This window comes from Glycine max, chromosome 14 (assembly GCF_000004515.6).
Source record: "Glycine max cultivar Williams 82 chromosome 14, Glycine_max_v4.0, whole genome shotgun sequence".
NCBI lineage: Eukaryota > Viridiplantae > Streptophyta > Magnoliopsida > Fabales > Fabaceae > Glycine > Glycine max.
In genome coordinates this window covers 34,752,717-34,771,746 of record NC_038250.2, presented here as the reverse complement: position 1 = coordinate 34,771,746, position 19,030 = coordinate 34,752,717, and the positions used below count along the sequence as shown (strand labels likewise).

General features: G+C 34.5%; 2 protein-coding genes across 3 annotated transcripts; both read left to right on the top strand.

The window, feature by feature from the left end:
- The first annotated feature begins 1,206 nt into the window (after positions 1 to 1,206).
- LOC100791497 (probable F-box protein At4g22030) lies at positions 1,207 to 2,139 on the top strand. Its single transcript, XM_003544032.3, has one exon. The coding sequence runs from the start codon at positions 1,207 to 1,209 to the stop codon at positions 2,137 to 2,139; it is 933 nt and encodes a 310-aa protein (XP_003544080.1).
- Positions 2,140 to 11,893: 9,754 nt separating this feature from the next.
- LOC100801752 (serine carboxypeptidase-like 42) lies at positions 11,894 to 18,027 on the top strand. Of its 2 annotated transcripts, XM_003544692.5 has the most exons (10): positions 11,895 to 12,475; positions 13,639 to 13,746; positions 13,848 to 13,940; positions 15,045 to 15,137; positions 15,341 to 15,426; positions 15,567 to 15,845; positions 15,951 to 16,084; positions 16,974 to 17,066; positions 17,186 to 17,303; positions 17,452 to 18,027. In XM_003544692.5, exons 1-10 carry the CDS (start codon positions 12,184 to 12,186, stop codon positions 17,617 to 17,619), a joined length of 1,464 nt encoding a protein of 487 aa, XP_003544740.2. In that variant the 5' UTR covers positions 11,895 to 12,183; the 3' UTR covers positions 17,620 to 18,027. The 2 variants fall into 2 exon arrangements, with proteins under 2 accessions (XP_006596272.1, XP_003544740.2); XM_006596209.4 differs by lacking the exon at positions 15,045 to 15,137 and having other exon boundaries at positions 11,894 to 12,475.
- Positions 18,028 to 19,030: the final 1,003 nt, after the last annotated feature.

Sequence of the window (19,030 nt, the reverse complement as noted above, 5' to 3'; positions counted from 1 at the left end):
CCTCAGATTATTGATGAAAGGCAGTCAGCATTTATTAAAGGGAGACAGCTGCTACATGGAGTCTTGGTGGCTAATGAAGTGGTTGAGGAGGCTAGGAGATCTAAGAGACCCTGCATAATTTTCAAAGTGGACTTTGAGAAGGCCTACAATTCTGTTTCTTGGCATTTTCTTCTATATATGCTCAGAAGAATGGGATTTCATGAGAGGTGGATTAGGTGGATCAGGGGTTTCCTCACTTCAGCTTCTATGTTTGTCCTTGTGAATGGCAGTCCTACTGTTGAATTCAAACCTCAAAGAGGGTTGAGACAAGGGGATCCTTTGGCTCCTCTTTTATTTGATTTAGTGGTTGAAGGATTGACAGGTCTCATAAGGGAAGTAGTGTCAAATCAATGCTTTACAAGCATTTTGGTGGGGAGCAATAAGGTGCATGTTGATGTTCTCCAATATGCTGATGATACGATATTTTTCGGAGAAGCATCTATGGCAAATGTCAAAACTATGAAGGTTATTCTCAGGAGTTTTGAGCTGGTTTCTGGATTGAGAATTAATTTTGCTAAGAGCAAATTTGGAGCTGTTGGTCAATCTGAGGAGTGGTGTCTTCATGCTGCAAACTATCTTAACTGTGCTTTGCTTCAATTTCCTTTCTGTTATTTAGGAATTCCGATTGCTGTCAATCCCAAAGGAAGGGTGGTGTGGGATCCTGTAATTAGGAAATTTGAAGATAGGCTGAATAGGTGGAATAAGAGAAACATATCCATGGCTGGCAGACTCACTCTTATTAAGGCTGTCTTAATAGCACTACCTTTGTTTTACTTATCTTTTTTCAAGGCCCCTAAAACAGTCATTAATAGGTTATCTTCCATTCAAAGACAATTTTTGTGGGGAGGTAAACTAGAAGAGAAGAAGATTGCATGGGTATCTTGGACACAATGTTGCTTCTAGAGATGTAGGAGGCTTGGGGGTCAAAGATTTGAGAATTTTAAATAATTCTCTACTAATCAAGTGGAAATGGTTCATGTTTCACCAACCACACCAGCTGTGGAATAGGATTTTGATCTCTAAATATAAGGGGTGGAGAGGATTGGATCAGGGGCCTCACAAACAGCATTTCTCAACCTGGTGGGCTGACCTAAAGGCACTTAATCAAGACCATAGTATGACTGTTGTCTCTAAACAATTCTGCTGGAAGATAGGCAGGGGTGAGAAATGCTCCTACTAAACTCGATCAACATGCTAACACTCGCGGCTTCAACCATGGCTGGTGTTGCAGGTAGTTATGATGGTGCACCAGTTTTGGCTCTTAAACTATCATCAGCACTTTTGTTTTCTGCAGCCACGGGGATGCTACTTGCTACCAACAAAATCCAACCCTCACAACTTGCTGAGGAACAAAGAAACACTGCAAGACTGTTTAAGCAGCTTCAGACACAGATCCAAACAGAAATCGCCATTGGAAATCCAAGTGAAGGAGATGTGAGGGATGCAATAGAGAAGGTTTTGGCTCTAGACAAGGCTTATCCACTCCCCTTGTTGGGTGGTGCAATGCTCGAAAAGTTTCCAGCAAAGTTTGAAGCAGCTAGATGGTGGCCGGAAAGTAGATTATCAAGCAACGACGAAGACAAGATAATGGAGATTAAGAACAACAATAATAATGGATGGAATGTGGAGTTGGAAGAGGAAATGAGGGAGGTTATTGAAGTGTTGAAGAGAAAAGACATGGAAGACTATGAGAGGTTAGGGAATATTGCACTGAAGAAAAACAAGGGTTTTGCTGTTTCAGCACCTTTGCTCACAGGAATTGTTGCACTAGGGTCTGTGTTTTCAGGAGATGGATTAGTTCCTGCCCTTGCTGGGGCGTTGGCCACGGTGGTTAATGCTTTTGAGCATGGAGGGCAAGTTGGCATGGTGTTTGAAATGTACAGAACCTGTGGTGGATTTTTTCAGCTGTTGGAGGAGACAATTGAAACCGCAATTGAAGAGAAAGACTTGGACAAAAGAGAAAATGGAGAGCTATTTGAAATGAAGATGGCTTTGCAATTGGGAAGAAGTGTGTCACAGCTGAGAGAACTTGCCACAAAATCTGCTTCATGTCGTATTGAAGGGAGGGAGATACATGAATTCGCCAGCAAACTCTTCTAAGATCAATATTTGTTTTTGTTGTTTAATTCCTTACTTACCATTCTTTTAATTTTTACTCTATGCTAGAAATCTACCAAAACATGCACACAAAATTTCGTTGAAAACAAAAATCCAGGCCTCCAAACAACAAAAACTGGATACAAACTTAAACCAACAAAAACTGGATACAGAAAGAACACTGTAGTTATCTAGGATCAGCTCCAGACAAGGATAGATAAGCCCACCCAGTTGCCTTCACGAGTTCCACGGTCTTAATCTCCTAAAAATGTTCCCAAAGTCAACACCAAATAATTAAGCATAATCATCCCAATCAAACACAAACCAATAAAATAAAAATTTACCTTCAAGTTGTGAAAACCATCACCGGCACGGATGGAAACTTTGCTCGGCGTGTAACTCTCGTCAAGCTTGAAAACCAGAAAAAGCACAATCAACTGCCACAACAAAATGAAACCCCACATTACCATTCTTATTGATACTTTTATATGGTTAGCCAAGTGGACAAAATGACCCAATAATTTGATAAGAACCTTCGGACAATGCCACCGCACTGATTAAGAACTTACTAAGAAGAGCAACAAACTAAGGTAGAGCTCATACCTTGTTAACTGGCAGCGTAGAAAGCTTTGAGCTTTGAGCACCCACGACTGTTCCAAGAGCAGTGTAGGGTTTTTTCGACCCACACAGTTCCAACAGCAGTGTAGGGTTTTCTTCGACTTTTCTTTGATAGAAGGTTCTGTGGGTTCCAGCCAGCGGTTTCCAACAGTATCGAAATGAATGTGGGGCAATGTGGGTGTCGACCGAGCAGTTTCTGGCAGATTTCAGGTGGGAGGAGAAAGAGAAGAGAGAGTGCAGCAGGGTTTTCGAGCGCGCGAGTTGTGAAATTTCAACACGTTTTAACTTATTAACATAACAACATCAACATCAGTTTTTTAAGGATAAATTAACTTCAACAAGGTAACATCGGTTTCTCAAAAAACCGATGTTCAGTTCAACTCCTTAACATCGGTTTTGTCAAAACCGATGTTAACACTATGAAGTTAACATCGGTTTTTACAAAACCGATGTTAACATATTCATCTTAACCTCATGTTAACATCGGTTATTTAAATAACCGATGTTAACATTAAGTAGTTAACATCGGTTTTTATAAAACCGATGTTAAGTAACTCCATTTATTTACAAAAATGCCGCCGCGCTTTCGTTAACATCGGTTTTTGCAATAACCGATGTAGAAAGCCTTTTTTTTAGTAGTGAAGGATTCATAGGGATCCTCCAGTAGTGTATTGGAATGATCTTAAGAGTGCCCTTAGGAATAGGCACATTCCCTCCTACTATGAAAGATAGCTTATGGACAAGCTCCAAAGGCTTAGACAAGGGAGTATGAGTGTTGAAGAATATAGACAACAAATGGAACTACTCCTTTTAAGAGCTGGACTTAGGGAGGAGGAAAAAACAAGCATAGCTAGGTTCCTTAGTGGGATTAATGTGGAAGTGAGGGACAAGGTTGAACTCCTTCCATATAGGGACCAAGATGAGCTAGTCCAACTTTGTATAAGAGTGGAGCAGCAACTTAAAAGAAAGCCTTCTTCAAAATCTTATGGCTTTCACTCTTATCCACGGAAGAACCAAGCCTAAGGACTTTTGGGGGCTGCACCTTCAAAGCCCAAAGATGATAAGGGGAAGACAATAGAAAAGAAACCCCCTAAGGCTAGTATGCAAGAGAAGTTCCAAGTGCGAGGGATCGACTTGGGATAATTTAATGTGTGCATCAGTAATGTTAGAAAATGATTCATATATGTTAATCTTATTAGGATACTAAGGGTATGAACAATGAAATCCAATCCTATATTTTCTTGAATTAATTTAAGTTGTTATTATTGTTTCCGTAATTTTATGTATTTCTGATGCACTAAATTCCATTATTTCTGTTATTGCCATATTTTTGGTATTTCCATTATTCTCATAATTTTTTTTATTTTCGTAAATCCTTTATTTTCACTATTCTTTTACTTTCAGTTATCTTTAGTTATTTAAACCAAAACCAATGACATTTGATTAAATCTGTACATAACTATTGAACTGATAACCTTTATCAGAATGAATTAAGTAACTCAAGTCTCTGTGGAGACGAACTCTTTTATAAACATGTAACCTGCAACAACAATTGGTACGCTTGCCAATAGTCTAACAAGTTTCTTGGTGTGGCTGTTGGGATTCATAGAACCAAAAATGAGATTAAGATCAATTCACATTTTGTTTCTAAAGAAATAAGAGGAAACACTGGATGCATTCGAGCAGAGGATAACCTCTCAAAGGTGAATAATTCTCACACAGACAAGTGTTTCATCTCAATTCCAATCACTGATATGTCATAAATCAATTTTGCAAGTCATTTCCCATCAAATCAAAGATAATGTGCATAATCATCATGGATCAATAGGTCCTTTAATACCCACAAAAACAAAGTATTTACATAACATTAGTCGCCAAATGATAGAAAATCCCCATCAAAACACCCTTGCTCTCCTAACCTAAGGTAAGGTAGGAAACTTTTATCCTAGGTTAGTGTTCCAACAAAATATCAAGTGTTTGGCTCAAAGGGCTTGCAAATGGTAAAATAATATACATTAGGATAGTTAAAGAAAGAAAGAATGCCTAGATCATATCCATGAATCATATGTTATGACAATTAGAAATTCATGCAAAACCAACTGTAGAACATATCAATAAGGACACTAAATGTAAAATTTGTGGTTGTACACAGTTACTAAAGCTTAAGGCCTATTTCCATATTCAAATTAAATCAGTGTTTTGAAAGTTGTTCTTTTATCAAGTCCATGCAAAAACATCTGAATTCATTTGGATTTTGGGAAAGTCCTTCATTGTTTTTCATTCTCAATGTTTTCAAAAGAATTTGTTTGTTGTGTTCTAATCCAAAAAATAAGTTTCAAAAATATTGGTTGTTTGATTCTTTCCAAAGCATGTTATGTTCAAGAAAAATTTTCTGCTTAAGTCCCAAAAAGAGTTATAATCTATAACTATACTAACAGAATATCAAACCATGCATAAATTATTCAAAATAAAGAAGCGTAAGTTTGTAGACAAAAATCCAAAATAGTAACTAAGGTAGTGAAAGCGATCAATGAAAATAACGACAAGTCACAAATTTTTTAAGATCATGGCTAGGAAGATCCATTTCCTCCCATAAAATAATCAACAAGACCCGCCATGTCTTCATCTTCCTCTACTCGTCCTCCATCTCCTTGGGTAGCTCTTTGAGCATTTGTAGGACTTGCTTCCTCCTGAAAAATAGGCTTGTCTCTAGGCCTCGCAACAGTGGCTCTAAACTGCTCGGGAGTAGGTCAAGGGTAAGGGTTAGGGTCTTGGCGATGCTGGTGCAATGTGTAGTGGTAGAAGTTATCATTCAACTGCATTTCGCCCTTATGATTTGCTACCTACTGGTCAGCCAAATGACACATGTATGTGTGCATCTGGAGCTCCATCCTCTGCAAGTGTGCTGAGATGAACTCGAATGATGGCGATTGTTGTGGAGGTGGTGATGGGGCATCTGCTGCTAGCCAAGGTTGTTGAACCTGCTTTGGTTGCTGTACCTACCTTGGCATACAATATTTGTCAATAATGATCTGTTAATTGGAGGTCAGATGTGTTTTGTTGGTGTGACCAGTACTCCATAGAACTAGCAGAGACCTATAATTAAAGCAGGAAAACCTAGTGCCTTGTTGGACTTTTCTGGGTCCACTGTGTGACACCCTCTACCCCTCACATATATACTAACAAAGGAATAAAAATTCAAATATTAATTAAAAGTATTTTTTTACATTTTTAAATACAAGCCTTTCAAAGGGATAAAAGACTCACATTCACTTTCTTCTACATCATATTCAAACTTGTCCAAATAAATAATAAAGTCATCTCGGTTCAAACAAGGCCGTCTAAGTCTTCATACAATTAATATAAAACCCTATACCCCAATGCCACATCCTATCAGAGTGTTGTGTCTCGACGTCCTTCAACACAAGGTTCCTTAAAACAATTCACCTAATCATCTGCTCCCCCGAACACAAAGTTCAAGATCAACATAGGATCCAAACACAAACAATACACAGGGAGTGAGTTATCACATTCCTAACTAATAGAGAAACAAGACAACTAGATATATATATCATATAAACCAAATAAAACTTACTTACACGTAATTCACGTAATTCCACAACTTTGTCATTCAAAGTTCACTTTTCATCCATCAATCACACTTTTCAATTATCAATCACATTACACAAGAATCACACGCTCTGATCAAGACATAATAACACATCAATTTCATAATAAACAATTAGCAAGCGCATGAGACAGTTATGCTAAGACTCAAGCTTATATGCAATGTGGTACCATGTTAGTGAAAAACCACCCTGGGGCACTTAGGAGTACATAACAAGACACACCATACAATGGGATCTTTTTCTCCTTCTTCTTTTTGGATCTCTCTGCGTTTTTCTCTCTTTCTAGTTCTGCTGGGATCCTTTTCTCCTTCAACATGCATGGCTATTTATAGAAAACAGCCTAGGAGAGCAGACAAATTCGCCCAGACGAGCTGTAGCTCGCCCAAGTGAATTTGTTGCTTACTGGTGAAGGCATCCACTCGCCAAGATGAGTTGTAGCTCCCCTAGGCGAGTTGCTTGCTTAGGGCTGAAGTAAGATCCTTAGCCCAGGCAAGCTGGTTGCTAGCCAGGGCAAATTTGAGGTAAGAAATCTTTGTGAAAAGACCATTTTGTCCTTTTGTTTGGCTTTGTTTTTGGATCTAACAAACATCCATCAAAACCTACAATATGATGGATGAATCTTTCATATTTGAAAAACAACATTAGTAAATGTACAATGTATATAAACAACTAGATTTAAGAGTAGTTTATAAGAAAACTATTACAATCAAAAGATAAGTGCAAACAATTTAATCCCAAAAATAACTAAAATTTGGCACTTATCACCCCTCACGTGTTGTCTCATGGGAAAACAAAATAAATGATTGGAGCATGCAGCCCAATCTGGGAGCAGTGAAGCAATCATTGATCCTTCATCTCCCATTAGACGAAACATGAAGTGGAAGCTAGCTCGCACAAAAAAATCAGGTCGGATGACATCTGAGGCTACACGCCAAATAGCTGATAGGATTGTAAGTTAATATATAGTTTCAAATGCAACTATATATAATAACAACAATAGTCAGTAAACAATTTCATATTTTGTTGCTTGCATAATTCCCTAAAAAAGCAGTCTGCACGGGATAGCTTTGTAGCCCATGGACGTCAGGACTTACTGACTACTACTATTAGCAACCAAAGCACCTTGGTCGTATCTGTGTTGCTGGAGCCGATGTCACCATCAGGTAATACTTTGGACCACCATGAATAGGCTCCTACACATCTACGTCGATAAGCCTAGAAGAGCTGGATCGACTCAAACAAAATATTAAAGAGGAGTTGACACAAAATATTATAGATGAGTTGGAACAGTCTATCACTGGAAAAGTGATGAGGCAACTAATGTTGTCCTTCATCCAGATGCAGTTCCAGGGAATTGTACATCTATTTGAGCTAGCAGTTGTTCCTTTCGGTGCCCGTGTCAACACAAAGGGAAGTTGTGTTGATCCCTTAGGATAAGACCCAAACACTAATGCATTAGATAGGCGTGGGTTATATGTTGATGACAATCCTCCCCGCCTAGTTTCCCTTTGGGCAATGATATGGTCAAGGTAGGTGTTGAAGAAGTTCAAGATGCTGATGCTTGCATCCTTAAATCCACTGAAGATGTTCAATTAGTGGGGCAGGCTTTTCACACCTTCATTATTTGGCCGAAACATCTTGTAAAGCCTTTATCATAACATGTATTTTGAAAAAAAGTGTTGACTATTATTAATTTATGTTTATTAACTATGTAGGATAAACAGGTACCAAAGGGACCAAAGAAACCTATTGATAGGCCGAAACATGATAAGGATCCCATATATTAGATGACTTTGATGATCCCGTAACTTTTCCTCAAGCCTATGCAGGTGACGTGGGATGCAACTATGTTTGGGGTCTACAATGATAATATTTCCTTGTACATAAAGCATGAAGATCTTGAGGAAATAGCACACGGTGGTCAATGTCTGAACATCACTGTTATAAAATTGTGGATTATGTAAGTACATTTTAATAATAGTCTATTACCTAATTGATTGTGTTAAATTGATTAATAATTTCCATTATTCCAATAAAAAGAGGCATATGAATGAGTTAAGTATGCGATTAGGGAATGGTTCTCTGTATGGATTCCTTGAGCTACGGTCCATACAAAAATTAGGGAATCGCTGTTTGAATGTGAGGATTATATTAAGAAATGGATGCAAAATTCACAGAGAGATGTCTACCTAGGAACCTTTTAGAATGGGTAAGAAAATTAACAAACACATTTAAATAATGTATGGATTATAATAACTTAATATGCTCCAATGTAGTGGACATCGGCAACTAGTTGTTATATGTCCTAAGGACAATGTTGTCGCCTGATTATGTTCCTTGCACAATAAGCTTGACAACTACATCAAAGGAATAGTTAACAGGTCAGTTTTAGTTTGTAACACATTTACTTTATCCTTAGCATTTGACTTTAATATTTTAATCGATATCATACAATATACATGCATGTTTCTCTTAACTGGTGCTTTGAAGCGATTCAATGATAAACACGAAAGTAAATTCAAAGGAAAATGCTAAATGGATTCCAGTTAAAGTAAGTAATTTAAACAATGATTGATCTCTTCAAAATGACATTTTATTACTTTGTACACTAATTTTGGGATAAATTCAAATTTTTTTGAATTGAGTGTAATAAGCAAAGAGGAAGCACTAAGTGCGACTATTACGTCATGCATTGGATGTCAACTATAGTCCTAAGAGTTTCAAGGATAATTGAAAAATGATAATTGTTTACTTCCAAAGTAATTTCATTTGTTATAGTTGTTATTATTTACACTGATTAAGTTATGTTTTATTATATGATGTAAAATTTTACTGATCCAAGACCATTGGAACTAGAAAGAATAAAGAGAATTCATATTCAGTGGGCAAAATGTTTACTAAGAGTTAGAAATGAAGCACTAAGTGTTTAAGGAATTTTACAATTGTTAGAGTTATATAAATCTTAGATTGTAGATGATATTTATGTATTGAGATTATTGTTTCATGTACTTTTAGTGTTTCTTTATTTAATAGTATTTATTTAATAAATAATTTAAATATAATATATACTGTCTAGATTGGTTTGGTTATGGCCTGTATTGGTTTTGCTTTTAATTTGCAGGTTTGGGTTCATTTAAAAAGTAAACAAAATATAAAAAAATTGCAAAAATAACATTGTTTATGTCAAAACCGATGTTGTATTGTGCTATACCATATCGGTGCACCTTACAAGATCGATTTTGATCAAACCCGATGTTGTAATGCACCATACAACATCCGTTCTGGATAAAGCGATGTTGTAAGTACTATACAACATCGGTTTTTGTAGAGCTGATGTTGTATGGTGCATTATAACATCGGTTTTTCCATAATCAATGTCATTTTTGCTTCTTTGTTTTGTCTATTTGCTACTATACCACGTCGGTTTTGGGTAGAACCGATTTTGTAAAGTGGATTTCAACATTGTGTTTTATAACTAATGTTAAAAATGACTTACTTTTAGCGAAGGTCATTTCAACATCGGTTCAAAATCGATGTTGAATGTCCATAAAAATTGATGTTAAATGCTAATTTCTCTAGTGGTGGCTCTAGGAGGTGCTCAAAGCTTCAACTCACCCTACGCTCATCTCTTTGCTTCTTTGTGTCAACCAAGAGGTAAGGGAGGAGTATTTGATCTCTTAGTATCCATGCTTCGATGTTATGAAGATAAACTTCATCTATGTTGTGATTTTGTATGTTTTTGTGTGAATTTAATATTTTGTACCTGTGCCACTATGTATCATGTGTGTTATATTTGTGTATTCTATGCACAAAAATGAGTTCCTTGACCCCCCCCCCCCCAAACCTAGAAAAGCATATATGATATGTCACATTGGGAGTTGTATAGCATTTGAAATTAAATTTTAAAGTTAGGTCTAGTTATATATGCATATTGCTCTGTTTTCAAATTTTTTGAAGTTGGAGTTGGAATCTATGGTTATGGACCTCAAAATCGAACTCACTAGGTCCAAAAACCTAGGGCTAGACATCAAAATTCATCCTATTTGAGTTAGTATAGCTTATGGAATCACAATTTCAAGTTTTGCTCTTTTCGATAAATCTTACACTGTTTTAAGTGAACTACACCCATGAGCTTGGTTTCTATACATTTTGACCATGGAAATGAGTTCCTCGGGTTTGAAAACATAGGATTTGATATAAAATTTGATAGAAATGAATTCTAAAACTCTTGGAAATTAGAAAACAAGTTTTGTGCTCTTAGGAATTATGTACAGGGCAGTTTGGTACTAGGGTCAAATGGAAGTTGATTTAGGAAATTTTGAGTACAAAACTGAGTTCTTTGCATTTGAAAACCTTGAGAAGCATATACGTTTGTCCTAAATGAATTTCTACATCAATGAGAAAGTTGATTTCAATGTCGATAATTATGTACAATTCCAAGTGAGAATGTGTCATGAATATGTAGAAATGCATGGAATAAACAATGTGAATTGCGAAATGTGTTGTTTACTTTGATTTATACTTTACTATGTGAAATTATGGGAATTGTTATGTTATATGTTGTAAGACCAAATGAGTGTGACTACTTGACAAAACATGTTGCATGTTATGAATCTGATTTTATATATTAATGGTGTTGATTATAAAATGTCAAGTAATGATTGGGTTTGAGGTTTTCCAACCCTCGGCAAAAAAATTTTAAATGTCATGTAATGATTGAGTGAATGGATATGTTACTCACTGGTTTCAGTGATATGCACATATTTTGCTACTATTTATGACACATGACACTTATTTATCTATATTTGGGGACCATGCCTATTATTAAGGATGGATGGTTTATTTACGCTTGTATTTTACTCACTGACTTGAGATTTTAACACATTAAGTGGTTATTACGTTTTATTAAGCACGTTTTGAAAATCAAGTGATGATTTATGAAATTGGAATGAAAAGTTTTTTTTTCCAAAAATTTCCTCAATCTTTTCTAATCTTTGGAGTTAACATTAATGAGAATTGATGACTATCTTTTCATCATCTAAATCAATGGGTTATTTAAAAAACTATATTAAGGGTGTTACAATGGTGGTAGTTGTGGTGGCATCCATGACAATTGTTGCAAAAACAATCATGATAGTGGTAATCATAATGATGATAAGTTTAAAATATATTTAAGACTTCATAAATATTTGATTTTCTATATGATAAATCTTATAAAAATTTTATAATTAAATGAAATTTTAATTTTAATTAAAATATTTTAATCTTGATATGTCATTTATATATATATATATATATTAGAAATAATTGGTTTAACTATTCGTTAGTTGACTGATTTGATGAACTATGATTACCTTATCTACTTTTGAACTCGGTTTACCAATATTATTAGCATCTATGCCATTCATCCTTCCACAACCTTTAACTTTCTTCTGTTCCTTTTAAATTACTTATTCCATAGTACTTCTTTTTCTTCCACTTTCTACCTATATTTATTATCTGCATTCCATCATGCATTTGGGTCTTACACTATGCGATTCTGATCTTGGGGTAGGGTCATGCCTTTTTGTTAAAGCAAACCCAGAACTCACGTGCCTCTCCTATCCCTTAACAAAACACATGTCCTTATTAAGGACAAATTAAAGTATCATAATTAATTCACTCATTTTGACTTAGGAAAAAAATCATTTCTTACCTTTTTGAGAGAGAGAGAGAGAAGAGGAGCGGCCTAGAATTAGCCTTTAGAGTACTTCAGTGTATATGTTCTTGCCTATAAAAAAGATAAAAGATTTGTGAGAGAATGGACAAAGGGTGGCTTTCAAGTGAGGGTGTTGTGGTAATGGGTAGGTGTTGGTTAGTTGGGGTCATAATTGTGGTGGGGTGTGCTAGTTTTCTGGGCACTGTTGGAGTAGTAGAAGGGTATCCAGCTGAGGATTTGGTGGTGAAATTGCCTGGCCAACCCAAGGTTGGGTTTAAGCAATTTGCTGGATATGTTGATGTAGATGCCAAGCATGGAAGGAGCCTCTTCTACTATTTTGTGGAGGCTGAGCAAGACCCTCACAAGAAGCCCCTCACACTTTGGCTCAATGGAGGTTAGTTATAAACTTATGGTACCCACCCTTTATTATGTCATATTCACTAGCTAGCAAATTTCCAAAACCTGAATTGTTCCATTTATCAATCATATTTATGGTTTTTCCCCTCTTTCTAGTTTGATGTAGGAGTTTAGTTGGTTTAAGTAAATCATGCATGATGTGGGTTCTCTCATAAATGGACTCAATTTTTCTTCCAATTTTTCTTCTTCTTTCACAGCATACTCTTGAGTCTTCAATACCTTGTCAAAGTTTTCGTGTTTGGTATGTTTGGTTTCTGTCTCTATGAAAAATAATTTCTTCATTCTTTTAATTATTTATTTATTTTGTGTTTTTATTATTTTTATTCCTTTTTTCCTTTCTTTTTATGTAAAGCTAAGGAAGGTGTCATCGATTCGTATTTGTCCACAAGCAATTTGAGTTCTGTGTTGTCTTTTTACTCAACAGAAACTCCTGTTTGCTTCCACTGTTGATCTCTTTTCGCAGATCCTGCTGAATTGCTGATAAAAAACGTGAACTGACTCTAGTTTTTCTGTAGCACCTATATTTTAAAAAAAAAAAACTATAACTGCTACATCAAATCTTCCAACATAGAGATTCTTCTTTCATGACATTATGTCACTCCACATAACATACAGTGAAATTTATAATAAACGGTGTTCATTTCTTTAGTTTTAACCTAAATAATTGAAAAATCCGTTCTCTAGTCTAAAAGGAAAAATTTGTGAAAGTGTATAATATTGTCCCATTAATCTGTAAAAGTAAGATAATTAAAAAAAAAGTCCTTCAAAGTGTAACCAGTCAATTGTTTTAGTCCAAAATTCAAAAAACTGAGTGATCATATATTAACATTGTTTAGGGAGTAGTGTGACAGTAAGTACTTAAGTTTAAGAAATTAGATGAAAGAACTAAAAATTCTAGGACTTACTTTAATTTTTGTTAGCTTCAGAAACTAAATGTAACAACACTTTTCACTTTCAATGATCCAAATGCTGTGTTAGTCATCAAATTTTGTTCATATTCACATTATAATGTTGCGCTCAAACATAGCCTTATATTTTTGTTTATATTAGTAATATCATTGTAAGCTGTGTGAGAAAATTAAGGTTGGCATGTTTGGGTGCAACTCAAATATTTAAGAACTAAGTTCCATTGTTTTTCAGGTCCTGGATGTTCCTCCATTGGAGGAGGTGCTTTTACTGAATTGGGACCCTTTTATCCTAAAGGTGATGGACGTGGTCTCCGAAGAAATTCGATGTCTTGGAATAAAGGTATGACACATAGTACACTAGTATTTGACATGAGTTACTCCTTTTTTGATATTGGATATTTTTGGTGTACTGGTTTGATATTGATATTGTGTCATTTGTAGCATCCAACCTTCTTTTTGTGGAGTCTCCAGCTGGAGTTGGTTGGTCATACTCAAATACAACTTCAGATTATAATTCTGGAGATGCCTCCACTGGTAACAAAACTGGCCTATTCTCTTTTATTTTTCTGTTTTTTTTTTCTCTTTCCATCTTCGACTACCATGCTCTTCTACTACTTTAATTTAGAGTGTTTGGTTTGAGAAAAATGGAAGGAAGAGAAGAAAAGGGGATGAGTGATTAAATATTTTTTTTGTTAACAAGTTCAATTTTTAAGAGGAGAGGAAAATAGAAAAAGCAAAATCTCTGCTTACTCAATTTGGGCTTCTCTTCTATATTAGAAGATTTGGAAGGGTGGAAAAGTGAGTTTAATTTATTTTTTTATATAGTTTCACTAAAGCTTGGCATCCCCTGAGAAGAAAAGGGGATGAGTGATTTAATATTTTTTTTGTTAACAAGTTCAATTTTTAAGAGGAGAGGAAAATAGAAAAAGCAAAATCTCTGCTTACTCAATTTGGGCTTCTCTTCTATATTAGAAGATTTGGAAGGGTGGAAAAGTGAGTTTAATTTATTTTTTTATATAGTTTCACTAAAGCTTGGCATCCCCTGCTAACCAAGCAAGTGTAGAGAACTATTCTCTCTCTCCTCTCCTCTCATTATTTAAGCAAACAAAATATGTAGTTAAAATTTCCTCTTTTTCTATTCCATTAAAATTCTTCTCCTCTGTTCCCTTTCATTCAACCAAACAGAAAGGCTTCTATATTAGACAATTGGATTCTGTTTGATTGGAAATAGTAGAGGGAAACGACATCACTTCATCCCCTGCCTCTCTATCTTCCTCTGGTTCACTTAAAGCTGATAAAGTGGGAATTGATTTATATAACTATCTCAATAAAGTTTCACCCTATACAAAGTGATAAAGATTGAAGAATATATCCAGAAGATTCAAACTGGGTGAGTGAAATGAAAAAGTACTTAAGGTATCCTTTGTGATTTAGTGGCATCTCTCAAGCAGTAATGAATCATTGTAGTGACAAGAATTCTCACCAACGAAGGTTTGGCCTTGTGAGGTAAAGTAACCCAGTACACAGAAGTAGAAGACAAATGAAAATTCTAAAATAATTATAGTAAAATAGGACATTGATCTAAATTATTTTTCCAAAAAGTGAGTGTTTTTATGTGAACACATTACTTTTTGGCAGCCAATGATATGTATTTGTTCATGCTGAAATGGTACGAGAAGTTTCCATCTTACATAACAAGGGAGCTGTTCCTTACTGGAGAAAGCTATGCAGGTTCAATAAACCATTATCAAAATCAATTTTGCAATTTACTTACGCAATTGAAATTTCATTTTGCAAATCTCGTGTTTAGAAATATTTTATATTTTAGCTACCGTAATTCAGTTAGATTACAGTTTTAATACTTCTATTTTTATTGCCTATATACTTCGATCTCATAATATATTCGGTTTCTTATTAAACTTTATGTCATGCAGGACACTATATACCTCAATTAACTAATGTTTTATTGGACCATAATGCTCGTTCAACTGGTTCCAAATTCAATATTAAAGGAGTTGCTGTAAGATCCCATTCATGTGATACATCTTTTGCCTTTAATTTTCTAAGTTTCTGTTTGTATTACAATTGGATGAGTCTCAGTTATCTATCTTACTGATATTTTAAAAGTCATACTAATATCCTTTTTTTCTTTTTAATTAGATTGGAAACCCACTTTTGAGACTTGACCGGGATGCACCTGCAATTTATGAATACTTCTGGTCACATGGAATGATTTCTGATGAAATTGGCCTTGCCATTATGAATGATTGTGATTTTGATGATTATGTCTATGCAAGTCCTCACAATGTTTCTCAATTGTGCAACAATGCCATATATGAAGCAAATCTCATTGTTGGTGATTATATAAACAACTATGATGTAATTCTAGATGTTTGTTATACATCCATTATGGAACAAGAACTCAGATTGAAAAGGATGGTAGGCCTCTTCAATTTTGTTCTGGTGATACATAATTTATTTATTTCTTTATTTTTTTTGTATGAATCTATATGCTAATTAAGTAATTGCTTTACTTGAATGCAGGCAACTAAAATAAGTGTTAGTGTAGATGTGTGTATGACTCTAGAAAGACGTTTTTACTTCAATCTCCCTGAGGTCCAAAAGGCTCTTCATGCAAACCGTACAAATCTTCCTTATAGCTGGTCCATGTGTAGTCAGTAAGTAAAAAATACTTTAAAATAATCAATCTGAATTTTTTTATCCTTTGTGAACTAGCAGAGTCACAAATTCCCATGTCTTAAATTAATATTTTTTTGAAAGACAAAAGTGAATATGATATATAAAGATAAGCCACCAAATGTGACCCCTCAGAGAAGTTACAAGCCAATATTTTAAATTAATTGAATGTTAAATATTGTATAATATTTATTGTTTTATATAATCATTTTGTTATTATTATAAGTATATAGATCCCAGTAATTAATTGTGTTGCGTTAATCCATAGGATTGGGGCAGAAGTACAAAATCTTGTTGCGTTCGCATGAATGAGAACATTTATATAGTGAAAAAATCTGTGTTCGATTTCTTCTGTGCACAAAATTCCTTTGGATCAGTGACAATCACTTACTATGAGTGAAATTAGTTTTTAACCTTGTAAATTGAGAAACGCTGGTGGTGGTCTCTTACCCAAGAAATAAAAAAAATTGTTGGGTTTGTTGGTTTCATATATGATGGGATTTTACACGGTTGATATGTTTTAAGTACTTATTCTTGTTCCGTACATGATCAGTTTTTTGTTAAGTCGTGGTAACTGTTGATTGTATTGGGTTGTGATAAGTTTTATTATTAACTTTCGGATATCAAGGATTTAAGACTATATAAACTACTCTGTTTCTTTGTGGTTTAAACCACTAACTGACATGCCTGGAATCTTAAAAGTTTATATTAAACTTGTTGAATTAAAATATTTTGCTGAGCACATTTATCTAAGGGCATTTCATTATCTTGTAGCCGAGAATTATTGGCCTCATCAATTAAATTGAGCCACATAACACTTCATCTTTCAAAATCCATGACTTCTGTTACTGATCACATTTTTTATTGCAGTGTTCTAAACTACAGAGACACCGATGGTAACATCAACATCCTTCCAATTCTCAAAAGAATAGTCCAAAACCATATCCCAGTATGGGTTTTCAGGTAACTTCAATGCAGGAGACCCTTCTTAGAGAATCCCCCATATCATTGGATATATTCAATATTCATGACATAACCTTTTGTTTGTCATTAACTATTTAATGTTAAATTAATGATAACAGCGGAGACCAAGATTCTGTTGTGCCACTATTGGGATCTCGAACACTCATTCGTGAACTAGCTCATGAATTGCAATTCAAGATTACAGTCCCATATGGGGCTTGGTTCCACAAAGGACAGGTACCTGAAAAATTTTCTATAGTTTTAAGCAGTTTAATTTATCATTGAGGTTGTCACATAATTCTAGATTATGATTTTGCAATGTTAATCAAGACAACTTTCCCTAGCTAAAGTTATAATTTGATGGTCAATGGTGGCATATATATAGGTTGGAGGTTGGGTAACTGAGTATGGAAATTTGTTGACCTTTGCCACTGTAAGAGGAGCTGCTCACATGGTACCTTATGCACAACCTTCAAGAGCACTTCATCTATTCAGTTCTTTTGTGCGTGGCAGGAGGTTGCCCAACACAACACGTCCTTCAATTGATGAATAAGGATGATAGTTATGCCAGTTGTGTAACAAAAAAGTGGCATGCTCTGATGACTTTTCTAAAGCCTAAAAGGCCATAGAAAAGGAAATGTGAAAGGAAAAAAAAGACTGTTTCGTTATAAGTAACCAGCGATTGTATGGAAAGGAAAATTAACGTGGAAAAAAATTTGCATTCCATCGTACTTCTACTTCATTTGGTAGCACAGATTTCTTTGGCTTCATTGCTAGGCGCCTTTGGGATTCTAGTGAAAAATTTAAGCAACTTTATTTTTGTCAGTTATCCTTATCGCAACAAATGCTTGTTTTGAAAGTTATGTATCAGCATAAGGTTTGGATTATTGGTTAAAATGAACATTAATTGAAGAGAATTTAGTAGCAAGATAGAATCAAAACTTTTTTTTTTTTTGGTACAGACCGCATCTATTTTGAATTGCTGGCAATCCTACTTGAGCTTTATCGAATTACTATGGATGTAGACATAGTAAAAAATGATCAATTTTTACCTCAGTTCATAACTAATGTAGAAAATTACTTTTCACACCGATTAAGGAATTGACCTATGTAGAAACTAAGTTTTTTTTTTTTTTTTCAATTGTGATTCTGTTTAAGGTCAGCATATGTATATAATCAAACACATGTTACGTTTATACTAAAAATAAAAATACAGGTGTGGTCCATTTTAGGTTTCTACCTATGTTGTCAATTTTAGGTTCATACACATCATATATTATACATTAAAAATTATGATTAATAAAAACTATAAGCTACAAATTCACAAAGATACACAAAAGAGTTTTAAGTGGAAAACCTTTCAAAGCAAAGAAACAAACTTCCCTATTACCAATAAATGATACAAGAGTCTATAAGAAGTGCAAAGATAGTGCATACAATGATCAAATGAAAATCAATCACAAAACTTATAAAAATGACAAAAAAGATGTAAAGACAAAAATCACAAATATGGAGGGTTGAATTATGATATAAAAAATTGTAAGCTTTTTCAAAGAACAAATCATTTGTTAATAAAAAGATTGAAAACAAAGTTTTTACAAAACAACCTTTTTGATTAGGCGGAACTTTGAACAAATTTAAAAACATGTTTTCCCAACAGATCAAAATGTAACATCCCATTTTTCGTAAATAAATTGAAAAGACTTTTTAGTAAAAATAAATAAATAAATAAAGTTTTAGAGAACGGTGAGATTTTTATAATTAAATAAATAAAGAAAAATAATTGTAATAAAATAATGCTTTGAATATATATATATATATATATATATATATATATATTTGATTTATTCATTTTATAAGAAATAAAATAGAGTTCCTTTAAATAAATTGAGTAAATAATAAGTTGAGTACCGTAGGTATAAATAGTGATATGTTAGGTCAATTTTCAGACCGACTATGCCTCC

Excerpts from the sequence above, each read along its gene's own strand:
- LOC100791497 (XM_003544032.3), top strand. The coding sequence starts at position 1,207 with ATGCTCCTACTAAACTCGATCAACATGCTAACACTCGCGGCTTCAACC.
- LOC100801752 (XM_003544692.5), top strand. The coding sequence starts at position 12,184 with ATGGACAAAGGGTGGCTTTCAAGTGAGGGTGTTGTGGTAATGGGTAGG. Across the intron at positions 13,747-13,847 it reads TTCGATGTCTTGGAATAAAG|CATCCAACCTTCTTTTTGTG; the intron begins GTATGACACATA and ends TGTCATTTGTAG. Across the intron at positions 15,138-15,340 it reads TACTGGAGAAAGCTATGCAG|GACACTATATACCTCAATTA; the intron begins GTTCAATAAACC and ends TATGTCATGCAG.